This window comes from Phocoena phocoena, chromosome 16 (assembly GCF_963924675.1).
Source record: "Phocoena phocoena chromosome 16, mPhoPho1.1, whole genome shotgun sequence".
Lineage (NCBI taxonomy): Eukaryota > Metazoa > Chordata > Mammalia > Artiodactyla > Phocoenidae > Phocoena > Phocoena phocoena.
Window position 1 is genome coordinate 32454697 of NC_089234.1, and position 24047 is coordinate 32478743.

The window sequence follows — 24047 nt, forward strand, 5'->3', positions numbered from 1 at the left end:
AAAGTAAAATTCATATTAAAAAGAAACTGAAAAGCAAAATTCAAAGGTAAATTAAACGCATTACCAAGTTTACTCTCAAACTAGCTCTAAGTAGGAACGTAACTTATAGCTTGGTTTCCTAGGTAAACTTCTCTTAATTGCAGGAAAGAGCCTGCTGAAAACCCAGACAGTCACATGGTTTTTCATTTCTTTCTTGTTTTGGCCACAGAAATAAGAAGTGCAAGAAAGGCTGAAGCAGCAAATTCTGGAGGGGAATAAGCCATGTACAACATGCAGGAGTTTTTCTTAAAGGCATGGCAACTACCCAGCAGGAAGACAGGAAATTAATACCCTTTTTGATAAACTATAAATAAGGAGAAGTAAAGTTATGACTCCATGTTGAAGAGACCTGAGTAAGGTTTTGTGAGTTAAAGTTTTTCACAGAACATGTAAGCATGGCTATCTAAACTACATAAAATGAAAGCAAAAGACCTTTCCCACTAATAAAGAGGAAACTAAGATTTAATTAGGTAGAGACAGTTTCTTAACCTAGTGAAAGTTAGCAAAATACTTCTACATTTGTTTTTTAAAAATTATTAATTAATTAATTTTTTGGCTGTGTTGGGTCTTCGTTTCTGTGCGAGGGCTTTCTCTAGTTGCGGCAAGCGGGGGCCACTCTTCATCGCGGTGCGCGGGCCTTTCACTGTCACGGCCTCTCTTGTTGCAGGGCACAGGCTCCAGACGTGCAGGCTCAGTAGTTGTGGCTCACGGGCCTAGTTGCTCTGTGGCGTGTGGGATCCTCCCAGACCAGGACTCGAACCCATGTCCCCTGCACTGGCAGGCAGATTCTCAACCACTGCGCCACCAAGGAAGCCCCTACATTTGTTTTTATACCTGTTTACTACTTTATCTCTATTTATACTCACCAATTACATAGTACCTAAACATGACCCAATTTTAAATCAATACAGCAATCTAAACTATAAATGTTATGTTGTACCTTCTTTCAGTTATTACCTGAGGAGACCTGCCTATCGATAATTTCAGCTGACACCTGAACGCAGGGACTACGGGGACCTACCCTCCACACAGACAAAAATCCCAGTATAATTTTACAGTCTGCCCTCCTTACCTGTGGTTCTGCATCCAGGGATTCAATTAACAGAAGACGGTGTAGGACTGTAGTATTTACTATTGAAAAAAATCCACATATAAGTGGACCCACGCAGTTCAAACCCCTGTTTTTCAAGGGTCAAATGTATTTCATTAATTCTAGTGTGGGAACCACCTGCATCAGAATCACTTGAGAATCTCTGTTAAATACGTGGATTCGTAAGAGGCCCCACCCAAGACCTACTAAATCTAAAAGGGGACTCAAGGAATGTGCATTCTTAACTCCCCACAGCCCCACACCACAGGTGATTTTAAGCACTAACGTTTAATGATTACCGTCCTAGGGTCTAAGCAACTAGCAACCACCACTCCCTGGGGACAACGTTTAGTGTAGCTAACAGGGTTCCTAGGAATAAATAAGCCACCTCAGAAAGGATTGGCTTTCCCTTTCTGAATAATACATTCATAGATGGGTAACAGCTGTATCATCTCAAAATCTCCAAATGTCTTCACTTTTCCTCAAAGCTTTCCTACCACAAAATACTAAGTATGAAATGTATGAGTAAGCCAAGTTAAACATTTCATGAATTTAAACTTACAAGGTTGTTTCTGCCTGTCGTAAAAGTTCCTTAAAACAATAAAAGATGCAAACATTTTAATCTTTCTCAACATTCCCTCCTTTCAGTTTCTTCTCAGATCTGCTTTTTAGGCAAAGCTTCACTACTTCTGGAAATTTTATATCACTACACCAGAGTCCATTTTGACACCCATCCAATCCCAATACAAATTATTTTAAAATCTGCTACAGAAACTGTGCAATGTTTCTTCAGGGAGTACACAAAAAATTCATTCCAGTCTCTCCCTTTCTTTAAACCAGTTGATTTCAGTGATGAAGTTGGGGAAGGGACTGTGGAGGTCTTCTGTGGTATGAATAACATTTGAATCCTCACTATATACCAAATAATAAATACAAGGCGCTTAGTATATTATCTCATTTAACCCTCATGACAATCCCATGTGATAGGTATCACTATTACCCCCATTTTATGGATGAGTTGCCTAAGGTCCAGAGAGGTCAAGTAACTTGTCCATAATTGAACAGCTAGTAAGCATATTCAAAGCCAGGCAGTCCAACTCCACAACCAGCATCTTTTTTTATTTTTTCGCGGTACGCAGGCCTCTCACAGTTGTGGCCTCTCCCGTTGCGGAGCACAGGCTCCAGACGCGCAGGCTCAGCGGCCATGGCTCACGGGCTCAGCCGCTCCGCGGCATGTGGGATCCTCCCGGACCGGGGAATGAACCCATGTCCCCTGCATCGGCAGGTGGACTCTCAACCACTGCGCCACCAGGGAAGCCCACACAACCAGCATCTTTAACCACTACATTATATCCTACAGTTTGAAGATGCCACCTGCCAAAAGCAAGTCCCCTGAGTCCAACTAAGTAGGGGTTGTGGATTCTGAAGAATCCAATTTTTTTTAAAATGTGCTTTTAGGTGATTCTGAAGTACAGCAAAGGCTAGGAACAGTCCTCCCAAGTGGAACACTGGCAAACTTTGAGAAATAACTCATGGTCTGGAAGTTAAAAGTCTCAAATTCCAGTTCATTGATTAACTAGAATTTACTTATTACCCTATTCCTACTCCAAATAAATTTTAAAGAAAAAAAAATCTAGAATTTTCTAAAGAAAAAAAATGAGAGCTGCTGGTCTGTCCTCTCTGCATATGGGAAACTAAACAAAGATCATTGATGTTTAGCATGATTACTCTGAGGCAGAGTTAGACCTTTACCAAAGAAAATGTTCAAGGTAGAATTTAGAGTTGAAGGGGATATTTCTATCTCTGGCAACCTTCTCATTTTACAGATGAAAAAACATGCTGTTTTTTAAAGCATCCTCTTTAACTTGGTTCACATTTGTAGTATTTAGCCAACAAATATTTGAGGTCTACAACAGTGACTGCAAGAGAACTGTGCAATATCACAGTGTACTGGAGCTGAAAGGGACTCTGAATCTCCTAATTTCACAGATGGGTAAACTGAACTCTAGAAATTTAATGATTTGCCCAAGATCACACAATTATTTAATGGTAGAAGAAAAGACACTACCTAGGACAAAAGCCAAGTTTCTTATTTCTCAAGACAATAGTATTTTCACTACACCAAAAGCTATGTTTTTGCTCATAAACTTTTTTCTTTTTGCTGTACGCGGGCCTCTCACTGTTGTGGCCACTCCCGTTGCGGAGCACAGGTTCCAGACGTGCAGGCTCAGCGGCCATGGCTCACGGGCCCAGCCGTTCCGCGGCATGTGGGATCCTCCCCGACCGGGGCACGAACCTGTGTCCCCTGCATTGGCAGGCGGACTCTCAACCACTGCGCCACCAGGGAAGCTCCATAAACTTCTTATAATTCACAGAAATCAATGTATTAGCTCCAAACCCTGGCAATCATATCTATGTCTAGTTCTGATTTTTTTTTATTCATTAACTATCTGACTCTGGGCAAATGAGTATAAAATAAAAAAATAAACCTTACCCTTTAGGTCACAGGAATATTTCAAGAATCTAAAAAAAACCTTACAGGGTTTCCCTGGTGGCGCAGTGGTTGAGAGTCCGCCTGCCGATGCTAGGGGACACGGGTTTGTGCCCCGGTCCGGGAAGATCCTACACGCCGCGGAGAGGCTGGGCCCGTGAGCCATGGCCGCTGAGCCTGCGCATCCGGAGCCTGTGCTCCACAATGGGAGAGGCCACAACAGTGAGAGGCCCGCGTACAGCAAAACAAAACAAAACAAACAACAAAAAAACTTATAACAAATAGGTACTGGTTGTTAAATCTAGTAAATGTTGCTCCAAATAGTCTGAACTGAAAAGTTTTAAAAACCATTGCTCTAGATCACCTGAAGAACAACTCATTACCATGTCTAACTCATTTCCAATACTAAATTAATACCATCTTACTAGGTGATGGCTAGCAAATAAAAGTTGTGACAAATGTACCACAGTTATGTGATGCTGCCAACATAGGGAACTGGGTGAGGCGTATGCCAGAATTCTCTGTAGTACTGTTGCAACTTTTCTGTAAATATAAAACTATTCTTAAACAAAAAATATTTTAAAAAATGAAAAGTAAATCTCTATGCCCATTTTGAACAGTTCAGAAAATTTCTACCAAACAAGTTAACTCCAAGTTAACATTCACACAATAGCCTGCTTTGCTTATTGGGGCTTAGTGTTAAAATGTTAATTTAGTTTAGCACTTCAAAATAATATGTTTGGGGACTTCCCTGGTGGCGCAGTGGTTAAGAATCCGCCTGCCAATGCATGGGACACGGGTTCGAGCCCTGGTCTGGGAGGATCTCACACGCCGCAGAGCAGCTAAGCCCGTGCGCCACAACTACTGAGCCTGCGCGCCTAGAGCCCGTGCTCCGCAACAAGAAGCCACCGCAATGAGAAGCCCGCACACCGCAACGAAGAGTAGCCCCCGCTCGCCACAACTAGAGAAAGCCTGCACGCAGCAATGAAGACCCAAAACAGTCAAAAATAAATAAAGTAATTAATTAAAAACAAAAAGCAAAATAATATGTTTGGGCGATTAAAACTACCTTAGTCCCCCAAAATTGGAGTTTCCTAGTACTTTCTAGCTAATTTATAGTCAGATGATCACATCTCTAACCATGAAGTCCTTGAACCAATGCTGGATTTCCAATTGTTTAGTATAGATATCTAGGTTTTTGCAGTTGGTTGGTTTCTTTAAGAAAATACTGGATCTGAGAGGGGAAAAAGGGTCAGAAACAGGGGAAAGATACAAAAGACTCTTCAGCCATTAGCTCCTCAATCTAATAATATCATGATGGGTAGCTTCACAACACTAAAGGACCCTTATTTTTATTCTAGAGCAACTGATTACACATTCTTTCCAGCTTTTCTAAAATTTTAAACACTGTAATTATATTAATATACAGATATTAATATATAAGTAATGTCCAAGAGAGTTTCATTAGTGAGACAAATACTTTAGCCTTTATTTTTACAATCTCTTGTAGTAACAAAAATTTCATGTTTACAGCAAGATATTTCTTCATTCTCCTTATAATCACACCACACCTGTTTTAAAGAACTGCTTGTTTTGGGGAGCTATAAAAATCTCTTAAAACTTATCAGAAGTTTGATATTTTGCCTTTTCTTTATTGAGATGTTAAAGAAGGGAGTTTTTGAGAAACTGGTCTTAAAACTGTAGTTAAACAAATAAAGGAGCCCTATCTGATGGAGTCAATGATGGCTCAGTCAGGTGAATAATGATTTCATCAACTACTGTTCACCAACTAAATTCTGAGTAGGAGAGAAAATTTTATTGTTTCTGAGAAGCTTAAATTAAGGAACATTATAACTGTTAGAAAGTTTTTATTCTCAATATCATAACAAAAAGTATATTCTCAACAATTTTCATATTGGGGAGATTGGGACTGCCTACATATGAAAAGAAATCACTAAATGAGCCTTTCTAGTCTTCCCTGTTCGGCTACTCATAATAAAAAGAGCTCCGTGAAAATAATTTTGTGCAACAATGTTTAGGAAGTTTCAGAGTCGATAATTACCGGGAAAGCTACATGAATCTCTATGTTCCAGAATCTATAAAATCAATCTATAAAGGTCTACATAGATTCCACAATCTATAAAGTCTATCTTTTCAGATAAAAGAAAAAAAACCTTCGGTATTTTCCCCCCCTACCTTAGCTATGCCCTTTTAAGCCACTGAATTCTTATGATTCATCTTGAAAATTTTGTAAAAAACTATCAACACTACCAGGAGACACAGATAGATACTTGCGTGTTTCTAAACAACAGTAACTGCCAGTGCAATCCAAACAAGCCTCAAAAGTATTAAACAGCCTTTAAAAAATTTTTATTTTATATTAGAATATAGTTGATTAACAATGTTGTGTTAGTTTCAGGTACAGCAAAGTGATTTAGTTATACACATACATGTATCTACCCTTTTTCAAATTCTTTTCCCATTTAGGTTACTACAGAATATTGAGGAGATTTCCCTATGCTAGTAGGGTCCTTCGTTATCTATTTTAAATATAGCAGTGTGTACTTGTCAATCCCAAACTCCCAATCTATTTATTTAAAAGGTTTTTAAAAATACACCTATTAAGAGTGTATTGACTTAAAGAATAAACCACTGTAGTCTGAAAACAATTAAGACATGAATTTGCTTAAAGGACACATAAAAATGGTTTAAAGCTACTTCACTTTCAAAACAGAATAATAAACAGATCCTTGAGAAACGAAGGCTAGCCTGAAAACACAAGAGATTTGCTTTTAAGCTTTCATCTTCTCACTGCTAAGTTGGTGATAGTGGCAGTAGTGGTACTCACCCAGCATTTCAAAACTTTTATAGACAGGAAAGGGCTAAGGATCTAAAGGAATGTTACTTCTAGGCCTCCCGTAATCAAGTCACCATAAACACAGAGAGATGCCCGAGTGAAGCTAGGGCAAGCCCCCAACAGGGACTGAAATAGAACTCACCTCATCTAGAAGGGAGGGCAAGCAGGAGATGATGAGAGCTGTCCCATCCTGGACCAAATGCCTTTTTCTCCTACATGGTTTCTACCCTACTCAATGAAGCCCCTGTCGATGATATGTCTTGATTGAACATATTTTTGTAGTAATAGATATGCTGCTATAAAATGGTCCCCTCTCTTTACTTGTAAAAGGTTAAAACAAACATGAAACTATTCTTTCAAACTATTTCTGTTATAATTTTTTTGCCCAGTTAAGAGAAAGAGAGGAAGTGGAAAGGAGAAGGGAATGATGGAGATAATCAGGCGGGAAGGAAAAGAGTCACAGGTAAACAGAAGTTATAATCAAATTCCTGGACTGAAAATCAGAAATCCTGGTTCCTAATCCCAGCTCTGCTATTAGCTAACTAAACTCCTCTCTTTAGACAGTGAGATTCCTCACCAAAAAATGAAGTGAGGGAAGGGGCTGCACCAAGAACAGGAATACATCCTAGAACAAGATATCCCCAAAGGAAGGCCTCATCTGGGTTTCAGAATTGAGAATGACAACTGTGCACAGGAAGAAAAACCACTCTTAGGTTGTAGGGATAAGGGAAATTTCTGATTAAATCATTCTCTTCAGGGATGGACGATTTGTTCAAAATTACACTACCTAGAGAGGAGTAAAAACAGAGAGTCTGTGCAAGTTTTCACTTCAACACAATCTGAATGGGATTCTTCATACTAGCACTAGGTACTGTAGATTCAGAAATGAACATCACAGTCTCTGCCTTTAAGGTGTTCAGAATCCAGTTAAGGCTTTGACTAAATGCTAAGAGAAAAATTATGCCTCTGTCTGATTCTGCTCTTTCCCAAGAATGTTAAATGAAGCAAGCAATGATGCTTAGAATCTTTTTTTTTTTTTTTTTTTTGCGGTACGCGGGCCTCTCACCCATGTGGCCTCTCCCGCCGCGGAGCACAGGCTCCGGACGGGCAGGCTCAGCGGCCATGGCTCACAGGTCCCGCCGCTCCGCGGCATATGGGATCTTCCCGGACCGGGGCACGAACCTGCATCCCCTGCATCGGCAGGCGGACTCTCAACCACTGCACCACCAGGGAAGCCCGATGCTTAGAATCTTGACATTCAAATCTCAAAAATGAAGCTTATAGAAATTAACTTCAGGGCTTCCCTGGTGGCACAGTGGTTGAGAGTCCGCCTGCCGATGCAGGCGACGCGGGTTCATGCCCCGGTCTGGGAAGATCCCACATGCCGCGGAGTGGCTGGGCCCGTGAGCCATGGCCGCTGAGCCTGCGCGTCTGGAGCCTGTACTCCGCTACGGGAGAGGCCACAACAGTGAGAGGCCCGCATACCGCAAAAAATAAATAACTAAATAATAAATAAATAAATAAAATAAAATGCCTAAAAAAAAAAAAAAAAGAAATTAACTTCAGGGGACCTAAGTTTACTGATTTCTTACCCAGTGCTCTGCTACATGTGAAAAGTATATCATACGAATGTCAACTACCATGCTAATTAAAGTCCTATTAGTCTACAGGTTAAAGAAATTTTCTAAATTATATAAAAATTCCTGCCTACTGTCAATAATATGAAAGCCTCTTATAACAGATTTGCCTTATTATTTGAATATTGCAATACATATATAATGTATCTGTCTTCAAACTTAATCCCCACTGGCCTGCACTCCACCTCCAAGTCAGGGACCAAGCAAGTACTCTGGGTATACTGGTCGAATTAGTGCTCTCCACAGCCCCTTTCAGGTGTAAAACTGCCTGACAGGGCTTCCCTGGTGGCACAGTGGCTAAGAACCCGCCTGCCACTGCAGGGGACAAGGGTTCGAGCCCTGGTCTGGGAAGATCCCACATGCCGCGGAGCAACTAAGTCCGTGCGCCACAACTACTTAGCCTGCGCTCTACAACCCGTGAGCCACAACTACCGAAGCCTGTGCGCCTAGAGCCCGTGCTCCACAGCCAGAGAAGCCACCGCAATGAGAAGCCCATGCACCTCAACCAAGAGTAGCCCCTGCTCACGGCAACTAGAGAAAGCCCCCGCGCAGTAACAAAGACCCAACACAGCCAAAAATAAATAAATTAATTAATTAAAAAGCACTTAAGGTGTGTTAAGTTTTTTTACTTGTAACCCTGTGGAACTTTTGGGTGTTTATTGGTCATGTTTTTATGTCAGCTGTCAGGCAGTTTTATTTATTTATTTATTATTTTTGGCTGCGTTGGGTCTTCATTATGGTGTGCGGGCTTCTCATTGTGGTGGCTTCTCTTGTTGCAGAACACGGGCTCTAGGCATGCGGGCTTCAGTAGTTGTGGCACACAGGCTCAGTAGTTGTGGCTGGCGGGCTCTAGAGCGCAGACTCGGCAGCTGTGGTGCATCGGCTTCACTGCTCCGCGTCATGTGGGATTCTCCCCCGGCCAGGGCTCGAACTTGTGTCCCCTACATTGGCAGGCGGATTCCTAACCACTGCACCACCAGGAAAGCCCCCTTAAGTGCATTTAAAATATTGCCACTACAAGCTTTAAGTATATCTTTGCAATTGTAGGCACAAATACAGATCTCACTACTATATATGTTGTCCTATGAGTAACACATAATTAGGATTTCCCAATCTTGATTTAAACAACTTCATAATTTATTCGTAAATTTATACAAGCAGGAAAAATAAGTTAATAACGTAGAAAAAGGAGTAAGAAATATTAATCAGAAAACTGTGCCTGTGTGTCTACAAATATGCACACTAACTGTATAATCCTCTAAAACTTGAGTCGCATTCCTTATTTCTTTTACTTCTGGTTTTTGTCAAGATCCCTAAAAAGGGAACAAAAACACAAGAGAAAGGAGAAAGAACTTTGAAAGGGAGGGTTTTATAAGTTGGGAATACTTTCCTGTTTTCCTAGAGACTTAAAAAAAAATAAGCGTGTCAAAATGTGACCCAAAAGAAATTGCTTTTTCATTAATGTACATTAAAATGACATTAATGAATAATAACGACATATTGATCCCTATCAAAGTCCCACTCTGAACCCTGCAGTGTCCAGCACCGTAATTTAATTTCAAGAATAGCAGGTCAAATCACATATACAACACCATAAAAAATTAAAAAGAAGATGCTTTAAAAAGGTAGAGGCCTATCTGGTAAAAGGAAAGAGGGATTTTTCTACATAAAGCGCCATAATAATTTGGCTTAAAGGCCGGTATCAAATTCTAAACACCAAACTGACGGCATTTTAATAAAAGCCACTGAAACAAGCTGTTAAAGGCTATGAAACACAACCGCCTCTACTTTCAAGAATTCCCAAACTACTTGAATGGGTTTAGACTCCACGCAAATAGCTCTCCAAAATGACTTCCCTTTCTCTTTCACAACCGCACCCGTACACACGCACCGCACCGCACCGCCACCCGCCCCTAATTCTTTGTAGTACATGGGGACGAGGAAGGTGGTCTGTTTTTCCGGAAGAGGGAAAACTGTAGGTAAGGCACTAGCACGCCGGCCTGAAAACACAGAAACCAGGTGTGAATGGCAGGTAGACCGTCCAGCGGACAAGGGAACAGAAAGCCTGGCTCCCCGCGCTCACAACTTCTCCGATACACAATTCAGACCTAGTTCCTCTTCCCCCGGTGAAAAATCAAAGCTCAATCCGGACGCCAGAGAGAGCCTCCACGCCGCTCTCCGCCAGCTCCCGGCCCGAGCCCTCCCCGAACCCCGGCGCAGTCTGCGCTGTACCTGGCGAAGAAGTCGGCGAAGCCGCCGCTCCGTCGAGCCCGGGCCGAGGTCCCCGCGGGGCCCTGCTCCGCGGCAGGCGAGGGCACCGGCGGCCCCGACGGCGGCAGGTGGTCGCGGGCGCTCTGGTGGCGGCTCACCTCGAATGTGTTCCGAGAGTTCAAGTGAACGTCGGAGAAAACGAGGCGCGACTCGGCGCCGGCGCCTCCGCTAGTCCTCTCGGCCGAGGTGACCGGCGACGCGCCCTCCTCGGGACCCTCGGGGCCGGCTCCCGGCTGCTCCAAGTCCTCGCTGCCACTGCCACTGCTGGCCGGACTGCCCCCCGAGCCGCTGCCCGCATCCTCGGGCCTTTCGGCGTCCGCCGCCGCCAGGCAGCAGCTCCGCAGCGGGTCCTCGAGCGGCGCGGCCCAGTCGGACGGGCTGCCCGCGCCGTCCGCGCCCTCGTCGCCAGGCCCCTCCGGGCGGAGGCGGCGGTGGCGCGGCTCCCGGCCGCCGGCGCGGGCCAGGTCGCGATAGTCTGGGCCCGGCAGAAAGCCCGAGTCCCCGTTGGTCATGCCTCCGTGTCGCGCCGCGCGGACATCCGCCGCTTCCGCGCCGCGGTGCTTGGAGCCCGCGTCCGGCGGGCAGGCGTCCGAGTGCGGGGCTGCGGAGCGCGGCAGAACGCGGGGCTGGCCGGCGGGGAGCGGACAGTAGCACAGCCCGGGCTCCAGCTGCCCCCCGGTCTCCGCGAGATAACGCTTAAGGAGCTGCTGAGGCGGCGGCGTCTCCTCCTCCTCTTCTTCCTCCTCCTGCTCCTCCGGAGTCTCCACAGCGCCGGCGCCTCCGCCAAAGCCGTCCGTGGCCCGAATCATCTTCCCGTCCAGGCCTGCGGGCTCGGGCGCCGGCACAGGGAGCAACTTGGGGTTTCTTCCCGAGCAGGTTCCGGCATCCTCCGGACCCACCATCTGGGGCCGGGTGAGCGCCACCCTAGGAGGTACGGGCTCGGTCCGGGAAGAGCCCTGAGTGCTGGGGCAGCAGCGGCTGCCGCCGCACCGTTCCCAGACCCGCCCCTCCCTCCCGGGAATTCGGGCTGTTGCGGGAGGGCGGGCACACGCCTGGGCTAGCGCACGCGCAAAAGCCAGACCGGTCAAGCCCCGACCTGGAGATTCCACGAACCATAGAGACGGTAGCTAGAGAGACCCGCTCCGTGACACTCCAACTGCCAATCTGGGATCCGGCGTCTGGATGACGGAGGCTGGTTGGCCCACGCGGAACGTGACTGTCCTTACAGAAGCACGGGTATGGCTCGCTTAGCAAAAATTCACTTGACGTACTTAATTTATGGGAGTAGAATACAGTATGTTAGATGTTAAGTCCTTCCAGCTCTAATTGGTCGCTAGTCGACTTTACACTTTTATATCCACTGATCCATTGCCACAATTTAGGGTTTCTTCGCCTCCGGTCAAAACTCTTCCTTCTCCACTTCATCTTCCCCAATACTACCAAAGTTATCTTTCTTATCTAGGACCACGTTTCATCACATCACCCTCTCTTAAAGATTTCCATTATCACTTAAGGAGAAAGAGGAAGTAGAGTCGGGCAGAGAGGGCTACTGAAATAATTCCAGCACCCCATGAAAATGGATTAAAATGGGGTAATAAGCAATGAATGGAAATGAAGTGTAGAAATCACCAGATGTGATAATTGATCAGATATAAGGAGTGACTGAAGAGGGAGGAACCAGCCAAATTACTACAAAACTCTTGAGACTGAAACTGATGTGGTTTGAAGAAATAGGGACTTGGATTGGAAATAACTTGATTAATAGGAGAAATATATCTGGTAAAGTAAGAATATCCAGCATATAGAGTTCTAAATCTTGGGTTACGGCTTCGGTTTAGAGACGCAGATTGAAGAGTCATCTACATAATGCAACTAGGTGAGTCATGAGTAACATCATCTAGGAAGAAAGACTAAAGATGGAGGTGGGACAGAGACTCAAAGGTGTCGCTATTTCAGGATGGACAAATAAGCTGTATTGCGAGGGATTAAAGAGGCACTAGTTGTGGATAAAATGAACTGGCAAATATAGACAGCTCATTCTAGAAGTATATCAATGAAAGGACAGTAGTAGGAGAATGGAGAATTAGAGGAAGCAGCATTGTCAAGCCTTTAAAATATATATACGCACACACAAGAGTGAATGTAACCTATATATGGGTACTAAAATGTGTAAATAAAATGGTCATCCATGTACCTAGCACCCAGTTTAAGAAATGTCAAGTGTCTTTTATAATGAGCATTTTTCAAGGCCCTAAGTAAAAACTAAGTGGATAGGGCATAGTTAGCAATACATTTAGTATCAAGATCTTTCAGAAGAAATGACCTCCAAGACACAGGTGGAAAAGCTAATACAGGAAAAGAGAAAATATTTGCAATTCATATATATAAGGGTCTACTATCCAGAATATGTAAAGAACTCAACTACAAGAAGACAAACAACCCAATTTAAAAATGAGTAAAGGGGCTTCCCCGGTGGTGCAGTGGTTAAGAATCCACCTGCCAAAGCAGGAGACATGGGATCCAGCCCTGGTCCAGGAAGATCCCACATGCCGCGGAGCAACTAAGCCCATGCGCCACAACTACTGAGCCTGTGCTCTAGATACCACACGCCACAACTACTGAGCCCACGTGCCACAACTACTGAAGCCCGCGAGCCTAGAGCCCGTGCTCTGCAACAAGAGAAGCCACCGCAATGAGAAGCCCGTGCGCCGTAACGAAGAGTAGCCCTCGCTCACCGCAACTAGAGAAAAGCCCACGCGCAGCAACGGAGACCCAACGCAGCCAAAAATAAATAAATAAATAAACAAATATGAGTAAAGAACTTGACCAGACATTTCTCTGAAGAAGATATGCTAATAGCTGTTAATAAGCATATGAAGTGATGCTCAACATAATTAATCACCAGGGGAATGCAAATCAAAACCTCAGTGAGATAGCACTCACACCCACTAGGAGGACTATAATCAAAAAAGTCGAAAATAACAGGTGTTGTAGAGGATGTGGAGAAAGTGGAACCCTCACACATTGCTGGTAGAAATGTAAAATGGTATAGCTGCTGTGAAAATGTTTAGTTGTTCCTCAGTAACATAGAATTACCATATGACCCAGCAATTCTACTCCTAGGTATATACCCAAAAGAATTGAAAACAGATGTTCAAACAAAAACTTGTACATGAATGTTCACAGCTGCACTATTCATAAAAAACAAATGATGGAAGCAACCGAAATGTCCATCAATAGAGGAGTGGATAAACAGAATGTGATATATACACACAACAGGCTATTAGCCATAAAAAGGAATTAAGTACCAATACATGCTACAAAGTGGATGAATCTCAAAAACACTATGCTAAGTAAAAGGAGCCTGACACAAAAGGTCACATATTATATAATTCCATTTATATGAACTGTCCAGAATAGGTAAATCCATAGAGAAAGAAAGCAGATTGGAGATTGTCAATGGCTGGGGAAACGGGAAAAATAGGGCAGGAATGCCTCATGGATATGGGGTTTTCTTTTGTGTGATGAACATGTTTTAGAACAAGATACAGGTGGTGGTTGCATGACACTGTGAATGTACTAAATGCCATTGAATTGCACTTTTTTTTTTTTTAGTTTAGTTTTGGCTGCGTTGGGTCTTCATTGCTGCGCATGGGCGTTCTCTAGTTGCTGAGAGCGGGGGCTACTCTTCGATGCGGTTCGCGGGCTTCTCATTGCGATGGCTTCTCTTGTTGCAGAGCACAGGCTCTAGGCGCGTGGGCTTCAGTAGTTGCAGCACGCAGGCTCAGTAGTTGTGGCCCATGGGCTCTAGAGTGCAGGCTCAGTAGTTGTGGCGCACGGGCTTAGTTGCTCTGCGGCATGTGGGATCTTCCCAGACCAGGGCTCGAACCCATGTCCCCTGCATTGGCAGGCGGATTCTTAACCACTGTGCCACCAGGGAAATCCCAAATTGCACGGGTTTTTTTTTTTGTTGTTTATTTAAGACCCATTTATTCTCTAGTTCTGCCCACACGGAGACACCCTCCTTGAAAAGGCGTTAAATCCTTCCGTTCACTGCAATACCTTGTGCTGAAAACACGTGTTCCAAGGTTTCAACTACGAGATCCACATTCTTAAAGCACTGATTCTTAAACCTCATCTAGATTTCTCCCCTTGGATAGGGGGAGATGACCCAAACACACCGAAGAACAGCTCAGGACTGTGGGCTCTGCTCGCCCAGAAGACTTTGCAGCTCCCCTGACCACTCGGCTGGAGCCAGGATTAAGGCCCTGAGACGAGGGGCACCTGCTGGGCTGCTGCCACCGCCACCGGCCCCCAACTCCTGTCCTCTTCACTAGGCTGGCTGTTACCTCTAGTTTCCCTGGAGTTTGGGGATTCCAGATGGTCTCTGCTCCCACTTCTGTATCACGCCTGCTGCCTCAGCACTGCTGATCCACACAAAAGTTATTTGATAAGCCTGCAGGTTCTTTTTCATCAGAGGACATTCCCAAGGCCATGACTTCCCCCGGCTCCCCACTGCCCTTGCCCGCAGACTGGACGTGTGTGGCCACCGTGCTGAGTCGGGCACAACCCCCTGGCTCCACCCCGGCGCACTCTCCTGGAGAAGCGAGGACTGTGCCCTGGGTTCATCAGCAGGATCTGTCTTGAAGCCAGTCCTAGAGTGACAAGAGCCACACCTGCAGGTCTATTCCACTGACCAGCCGCACAGGACCGAGCTGGGCCCACGGACCTTGGTCTGGATTGTGTTGGCTGGTCATTCTTGCCTAGGTTCACAGGCCAACAGCCGCCGTCCTTCCTCTCCTGCTCATCACTGCACCAGTGGCTCACTCCTACCTGCTGCTGTCACACGCCTGGCAACCTCGTGTTCCGGGGCCAGCCAAGAACTGAGACCCCAGCAGGCCCCTAGTTCCCAGTAGGCAAAGTCCCCATTAGACTACTGCTGCCTAGCCGTGTTCTCGAGGCTTCAGAGCCGGGAAAGTGCGGAGAGCATGGCAAGCCGCCGCGCCCCCAGCCCTGGACCCGCGATGCTCCACCGAGGCGCCGGAACCTCGCCGTACCCCGCCCCCCCCAACACAAGAGACCTCTGCGCCCGCCTGTCCCGCGGACCCGGGTGCGCCTCTGGCCACCGCGACCCAGGACGGAAGCGCGGGGCGCGGGGCTCGGCCGGCGGCGGGCGCTGGGGCGGGCGGGGACCCGGGCTCTGGCCCCGAGGCCGCGCGGACCCGCCAGCCCCACCTCCTTCCCCGCCGCCTGGAAAAAGCTAAAATTGCACGTTTTCAAATGGCTTTATTTTATGTGAATTTCACCCCAATAAAAAAATTTAATGTAGGAGATATCTAGACATAAGTATAGCTGTACGATGATAAAGATGAGGGTAGCTAAGAGAATCTAATCTCAATCGTTTGTCTTTTCAACCTTTTTCCTCTATGCCTAGAGAATTTAACCTTGCAATTTTCTTCCTGCTGTCAAACCTCCCCTAACTTGTTAACTTATTTTTTTCAAGCAACCACTCTATTTCTTCCTCTGTGAAATCATACTCTTTTAAAAATAGTTTCTTCAAATTGTTTATTTTGTTCAACTCCTTTCTCTCCCACGGTCAATAGAAGAAGGTTTTATGAACCATAATAGCCCATACAACCCTTCTATTTTATCAGTGCAGACTTCAAAATTGACACATTTATATTTTGTAACTTTGTCTACAGTAATATGTATTGCATAATAAACAATGATAGTGGTTCTTCTTAGTGATTATATGTCCCACTTTCAACAATAAAACTTTCCAACTTATCTGATAAGTAGTATCATATCCTATCTTACAAAGAAAAAAAAAAAATCTTCTTTCAAGGTGTAGCATATCCTTTCTGTGGTCCTTAAGGGTCTGACATCAAAATCTTTTGATACCATATTACATTACTACAACTCAGGCATAAATAATATATCCTGGTACAGTCCTATAAATCAGATGAAATCATTATGATGAGAAGGCATATTCTTAATCTCTGCTGTAAAATATTAATTAATATTAATTAATATTAAAATATAAAAATCTATTGGTATACTTGGATTCTTACATTTCTGAGAAATTTGACTTTCACAGAAGTTCTCAAAACACATGTAATTAGGGTTTCCCTGGTGGCACAGTGGTTAAGAATCTGCCTGCTACTGCAGGAATACGGGTTTGAGCCTGGTCTGGGAAGATCCCACATGCTGTGGAGCAACTAAGCCCATGCGCCACAACTACTGAGCCTGCACTCTAGAGCCCACGAGCCACAACTACTGAGCCCACGTGCCACAATTACTGAAACCTGCGCACCTAGAGCCCGTGCTCTGCAATATGAGAAGCCATTGCAATGAGAAGCCTGCGCACTGCAACGAAGAGTAGCCCCCGCTTGCCGCAGCTAGAGAAAAGCTCGTGCGCAGCAACGAAGACACAACGCAGCCAAACATAAAATAAATAATATTTTTTTTAAAAAAAGAATTTCCTTCCTTAAAAAAAAACACGTAATTAGTCATATTCTATGTGTATGACCCAATTCTCGTTATTGAAGAGTGAAGAATGGTACCATTATCCCATACTATTATTTTGCTACAATTGTACTCAAGGAGAGTACGAAGGCCTCCAAAAAAGACCTCAAAGCTCCTCTTTCTTTAATCAACTTTTTTCTTGTTACACTGGATTTCCAAATGGCATTCGAAAGCTTAACCTTCTATCGTGTGAAATCCCCATCAGCAACGCCCACATACACTTGTCCTCACTTAGCTGCGCATTAGCAGCAACATTTAGGGAGCTTTTTTTTAAATGCTGATGTCTGGGCCATACCCAAGACAAATTCAGTCAATATCTCTGGAGGAGGAGCCTTTACACTAGTATTAAAAGCCACTCAAGTCATTCTAATTTATAGCCAAGGTTGGAAAATGCTGCCTTATACCTATAACCTATCTCTCTCCTTCCCTGAACAAGTGAGCTGCTTTAAAAAGATGTTTACACATTGTGCACCTCCAGATGTGATACCCAGAGAAGGATACAGTGTGGCCGAGGATGTACAACCTCAGTCTAATCACACAAAATCATCAGATGAACTTGAAATGAGGAAAATTCTATTTTAAAAAATGAAATGGGGGGTACTCTATTCTTCAAAAAAAGGCAGTATCATAGAAGGCAAATAAAAGCTGTGGACAGGCTTGAGATTAAATAAAATTAAAACAATATGACAAGTACATGCAATACCTGCCCCTAAACTGGGTTTTGTATTAGGTAGAGAAAAGGAAAACATTCTATGAAGGACTTTATTAGATCATCTGACACAATTGTCATAAGCAACGAAGAGTAGCCCCCGCTTGCTGCAGCTAGAGAAAAGCTCTATTTTTTTTCCATAAATTTATTTATTTATTTAATTTATTTTTGGCTGCGTTGGGTCTTTGTTGTTGCCCGCGGGCTTTCTCTAGTTGCAGCAAGCAGGGGCTGCTCTTTGTTGTGGTGCACAGGTTCTAGGCGCACGGGCTCAGTAGTTGTGGCTTGCAGGCTCTAGAGCGCAGGCTTAGGCTCAGTAGTTGTGGTGCATGGACTTAGTTGCTCCGCGGCATGTGGGATCTTCCCGGGCCAGGGATTGAACCCATGTCCCTTGTATTGGCAGGCGGATTCTTAACCACTTCGCCACCAGGGAAGTCGCTGCACAGTGTATTAAGTAAAGGTGTCAATGTAAAAATTGATATTTATAATTAACAATTGCTATATTCTGTAAGAAAATATTTCTGCTCTTAGGAACTGTACACTAGAGTATTTGGGATAAAAGGCCATGATATACGTAATTTACCCTCAAATGATTTAGAAAAAAAAATTATGCATGCACACACACACAGAACAAGGGATAAAGTAAATGGGATAAAATGTTAACAGTGGATAAACAACAAGGTCCTATTGCATAGCACAGGGAACATATTCAGTATCCTGTGATAAACCATGATGGAAAAGAATGTGAAAAAAGAATAAATATATGGACACCAAGTCACTTTGCTTAACACAACATTGTAAACTATACTTCAGTAAAATTTTCTAAAATGTTAACGGTAGGCAAATCTGGAAAAGATATGTGTTCTTTGTACTATTTTATGTTTATTGCTTTTTGTAAGTTTATTTCCAAAAAATACCGTTTTAAAGATTTCTCTATTTTCTCACTCGTCACCTGCCCTCCCCCCGCCCCAATTTACTCCATTCTAGCTTCTGTCCACAATTCTTTACCCTCATCAATGACTTCCCTGTCCCTAATTTAAGGAAAAAATGTCAGTCTCTATCTTGCTTGATCTTTCAACAGCATTCATTCTGTTAATCACTCCCTCCATTTTGAAACACTCTTTCACCTGGCTTTCAGCCTTTTAAAAGAAACACTCTTTTTCCTCAGTTTTGCTTATTCTATTGTTGCCATACTCTCTTAGTTTTCCTCCTACCTCTTTGGCCACTACTTCTCAGTCTCCTCAAGGGAAGAGAGAATTCTTCCTTTTTAGCTGAAATTTCCTAATGGAATAGTTCTGAACCCTCTTTTCTTCTTATTCAACCCCCTTTACCCTCGGCAATCTCATGATTTAGATGATCATCTATAAACTGAGGACTCTCGAATTTGTTATCTACAGCTCCAACATTATAATCCAAATGCCTTCTTGATACTTACATGTAGATATTTTTAGACATCATAAACATAACATGACTGAGTCTTTCCTAGCTTTCTTCCAGCATTCTCCATCTTTATACATACCACCACCCTCCACTCAGTTTCTCCAGGTCCTATATGCCAACTGTGTACCCAATATATCTGCTTGGTAGTCTCAAAGTCACCTTGATCCCAGTATGTCCAAGTCTAAACTTATAATTGCCTTCTCCAAATCTGCTCCTATTATAATATTCCATATCTCACCAAATGACAGTACTTTAGTTCACACACCTAAAACCCAAGAGTCATCCTTGATACCTCCCTCTTTCTTACTCCTTATCCAGGTGTAGTGGGTTGAATTGTGTCCCCCCAAAAGATATATACAAGTCCTAACCGCAAGTACCTGTCAATGTGACTTTATTTAGAAAAGGGTCTTTGTAGATATAATTAAGATAAGGCTCCCCAAATGAGATAATCCTGGATTAGACATACTCCCTCTCCTAACAGAGCTAATAAATAGGTGTGATGGATGTCATTATAAAAGAAAAAAGAGGAGTGCTCACTTTGGCAGCACATATACTAAAATTGGAATGATACAGAGCAGATCAGCATGGCCCCTGTGCAAGGATGACATGCAAATTCATGAAGTGTTCCATATTTTGGGGAGGGATAAATAAGGAGTTCAGGTTTAACATATACAAACTACTATATACAAAATAGATAATCAACAAGGACCTACTGTATAGTGCAAGGAACTCTACTTAATATTCTGTAATAACCTACATGGGAAAAGAATCTGAAGAAGAATGAATATATGTATATGTATAACTGAATCACTTAGCTGTACACGTGAAACTAATACAACATTGTAAACCAACTATACTCCAATATAAAATAAAAATTAAATTAAAAAAATCAAATAGTGGGGGAAAAAAAGAAAGAAGAAGAGAAGACATGGAGTGTCTCCATGTCTCCACATGGAGACACTGGGAAGAAGGCCATGTGAAGATGGAGGAGGAGATTGGAGTGAGGCATCTATAAGCCAAAGGAACCCAAAGGATTGCTGATGGTGCCATCAATTAGGAGAGAGGCATGAAGTGAATTCTCTTGCAGAGGCTTCAGAAGAAACCAACTCTGCCAACATCTTGATTTCAGACTTCTGGTCTCCAGAATTGTGAGAGAATAAATTTATATTGTTTTAAACGACCAAATCTGTGGCCGTTTGTTATCACAGCCTTAGAAGGCTAATGTACCAACTAGTCACTAAAGTCTGTTTGTTTTACCCTCCTAAATATCTTTTTTTTAATTATATAATACAATGTTATCCACTGTAGCTCACCATGTTTTACATCAGAGCTTCTGAAATTAGACAGCTGAGAGACCCGTACAAACTTTCAGCTATAAGATGGATAAGGTCTAAGGATATAATGTAAATATCCTCTAAATGTACTCACTTTACACTCTGTCTACCCACCCAGACTAAGTTACTATCATCTCTTTCCTGGGTGACAGAATTACCCTCCAAATGGTCTCTCCACATTCACTTGGGGCCACATTCAAACATTTTCCCATGCTGCAACCAAAGTACTTTTTTTTTAAGATTTTTTTTTAATGTGGACCATTTTTAAAGTTTTTATTGAATTTGTTACAATATTGTTCCGTTTTATGTTTTGGTTTTTTGGCTGTGAGGCATGTGGGTTCTTAGCTCACCAACCAGGGATCGAACCCGCACCCCCTGCATTGGAAGGCGAAGTCTTAACCCCTGGACCTGCAGGAAGTCTTGCCGGAGTACTTTTTAATAAACACACATCTGATCATGTCACTGCCCTGCTTTTTTAGTCACCTTTATATTAACCTTTCAACTTTTTAAAAGAAACACTTTTTCCTTAGGTTTCATTTCTCTATTGTCTCTATTTTTTTCTCCTACATTTTGGCTGTTTCTTCTAAGTACTCTTTGGGAGGGTTCCTCTTCCTTAATCTAAATGTAAGTGGCTTCCTATTCTCTTAAGGCCAGAGACAAAATCTTTTTCATGACCTACAAAGCTCTTCATGGTCTGTCTACCTATCTAGTCTCCCCTCCCACTTCTCTCCTAAACTCCCTGAACTTCTGTTGTGTTGGTCTTCTTTTTGTCATAGTTACTACAAAGCTCCTTGTGCAAGCTTCTATATCTAGGTTGTTCTCCATGATGACCTGGGTCTGTGTTATGCTGATTTTTATCTGCCTCTCCAATCTCATCTCTCATTTCCTTTCTCCTCACTCAGCATTTTTCACATCAACTTTTCCCTGTTTCTGAAATTATGTGCTCAGCCCCTTCTCCTTAAGGGTCTTCGTGCATGTTGGTCCCCCTGCCTAGAAGACTCTTCCCCACCTTGTTAACCTGATTAATGCCTATGCTTTTTCGGGACTCAGTTTTTTTTTTTTTTTTTTTTTTTTGCGGTACGCGGGCCTCTCACTGTTGTGGCCTCTCCCGTTGCGGAGCACAGGCTCCGGACGCGCAGGCTCAGCGGCCATGGCTCACGGGCCCAGCCGCTCCGCGGCATGTGGGATCTTCCCGGACCGGGGCACGAACCCGCGTCCCCTGCATCGGCAGGCGGACTCTCAACCACTGCGCCACCAGGGAAGCCCGGGACTCAGTTTTAATGTCACCTCCTCAGAGAAGCCTTCTCTGATCTCCACTCCAATTGTTTAGACTCCAGTTATATGCTTTCATAGCACCTTTTTTCTTTGTAGTCAGTATCACAGCTATAATTTTATATGTATATATATATAAATATATTTGGTTGGCATTTGTACACACACACACACACACACATACACACACACACTACACTACAAGCTCTATGAGGGGAGGGAGTATGGCTGTTTTGTTCACCTTCTTAGCAATAGTATCAACCACAGTGCCAAGCACATAGTGGCAATAAACATTTATTAAAAGACTACATGAATAAATGGGTGAATAAAACTACGATCAAATATGTGTCTAGTTTCCAGGAAATTCCCAACTCAACAGATTAAGCATATCTATGATCCTCAAGACCATAATCCAAAAACTGCCTGATGCTGATTCGTATTTACACTCTTAAACACATGCAATTTCATTGTCCATGGATGAACGTTTAACCTAAAGATGGTTCGTTTTGTATGAGTATGCACTAGTGAAACCTAAAATAACTATAGGTTGTCCTCACTATATACAGATCTGAAAGCTGAGTCTTTGATGACAAACTGACTAAACAAAATTGTGGTATGTCCATTTGAAAATTGGCTGACAAGATGTGGAATAAATTTGGTATCAAAATCCAAATAAAGTTCTGTAAAACAATCTTCTGTGTGCCTATGTGACTTGGATTGCTGCTGAAATCATCCTCAACTTCCACAAATGATTTAAATTCCATGCATGCCTGGTAAAGCCTCAGCCAGTAAGAGAAGGTGACTAGGACTAAGGTTGTGGGTTATAGTTAGATAACAAGTATTGAGAATATGTGTATTGCAGATTAACCAGAAGGGTGAGACACATGTGGGAAATGAATGATAGTAAGATCACAAAGCAGCTGCTGTTTGGTAAACCACAGCAGGCCAGCCACAAACCAAGAGACTGATGAGATGCTCTAGAAATACATACTGATCCTTTGGGGAAGCAAACTGATACCACATATCAAGAGGCACTGCAATCCTACTCCTGGGAATCTGTCATAAGGAAATAATTCAAGAGAGTAAAATAAAGGCTATAAAAAGATGCCTGTAACAAAATGCTTAATAGTTAAAAATTAGAAATTACTTAAATTGTCAATAATATGGGAAGTGTAGGAAAAACTAGGTATATCAGTGAAATATTATGAAGATAATTAAAATGATAGAAATACAGAAATATGGGAAAATTTTACAAAATAATATTAAATAAAAGGTAGAGACACACAATTGCATATCATAATTATAATGACATATAAAATCTGCATCTCTAGCTTGATAATGGTCAAAAAGGATAGATATGAAAAGAGAATGATGGAGTTTTCTGGATTTTTATACTTCCTTTTATGATATTTTAAAATTGATTAAATGGCAATTCTTTAAAAGAATAGTCTGAAAAGCACTTCCAAATACATGTCATAGCTATGAATTGTGAAGAAGCAAGAGTTGCAAGTATTTTTTACGCTGCAAGAGGGCATTCAGCTACATTTGGAGAAAAAAGCATCTACAAGCCTACATTTAAAAACTATGCACAGACTTACAAAAACAATGACCTGTTCTGCAAATAGTTGGTACTGCTAGAATCAAATGAGAGTTTTTACATAAATTCACTATAAGGAGGACTAACATTTGTTAAGTGTTAGTATTTTCAGAAACGTTTGGGGCCAGACCTGAAGTAGGTTAAATATTTCTCATTTTTTCAGTGATGTCTGTATTTTGATAACAAAAGTATAACAGGAAGCCATTTTGCAATAAAACATAAACAGAAAAATCTTTAAAAAGCCACAATCCCTCTACCCAGCACTAATCAAATTCAATACTAATTGAATACTCTTTTATAGATAATTTAATTTGCTGTGTTGTTTCCTAATCTGTGGATGAAAATAAGCGTATTTAACCAACCCCATTATTGGACATTTTGATGTCTCCCAATTGTTTACTGTTATAAACACTGCTGCAGTTTGATTCATTGTATATAAATATCTACATATCTTTGGCTATTTTCTGAGGAAAATTGATCAGAAATGGAATAATAGGGGAAATCATATAAATATACATTTTATTTTTTTATTAGACTTGAAAGCCAAAGATTTTGCTTTCCTTTACATGTTTTTTTCCTATGTCCAATTAAATCTCCTTTCTATCCATTAAATTCTCATCCATTATCCAAAACCCAGCTTTGGGACTTCCATGGTGGCACAGTGGTTAGGAATCTGCCTGCCAATGCAGGGGATACGGGTTTGAGCCCTGGTCCAGGAAGATCCCACATGCCATGGAGCAATGAAGCCTGTGCACCACAACTACTGAAGTCCGTGCGCCAAAACTACT

General features: G+C 42.8%; 1 protein-coding gene and 1 non-coding gene across 2 annotated transcripts in view; one reads left to right on the forward strand and one right to left on the reverse strand.

The window, feature by feature from the left end:
• TBC1D12 (TBC1 domain family member 12) overlaps window positions 1-11413 on the reverse strand; it is a 94088-nt gene extending 82675 nt beyond the window's left edge. The window contains exon 1 of the mRNA XM_065894192.1: window positions 10347-11413. Within this exon, the coding sequence (XP_065750264.1) occupies window positions 10347-11287 (941 nt within the window). The 5' untranslated portion in view covers window positions 11288-11413. The remainder of the gene's footprint in view (window positions 1-10346) is intronic.
• Window positions 11414-19585: 8172 nt separating this feature from the next.
• Window positions 19586-19692, forward strand: LOC136136754 (U6 spliceosomal RNA). Its single transcript, XR_010656689.1, has one exon. It is a non-coding gene; the product is annotated as a U6 spliceosomal RNA (small nuclear RNA).
• The last annotated feature ends 4355 nt before the right edge of the window (window positions 19693-24047 follow it).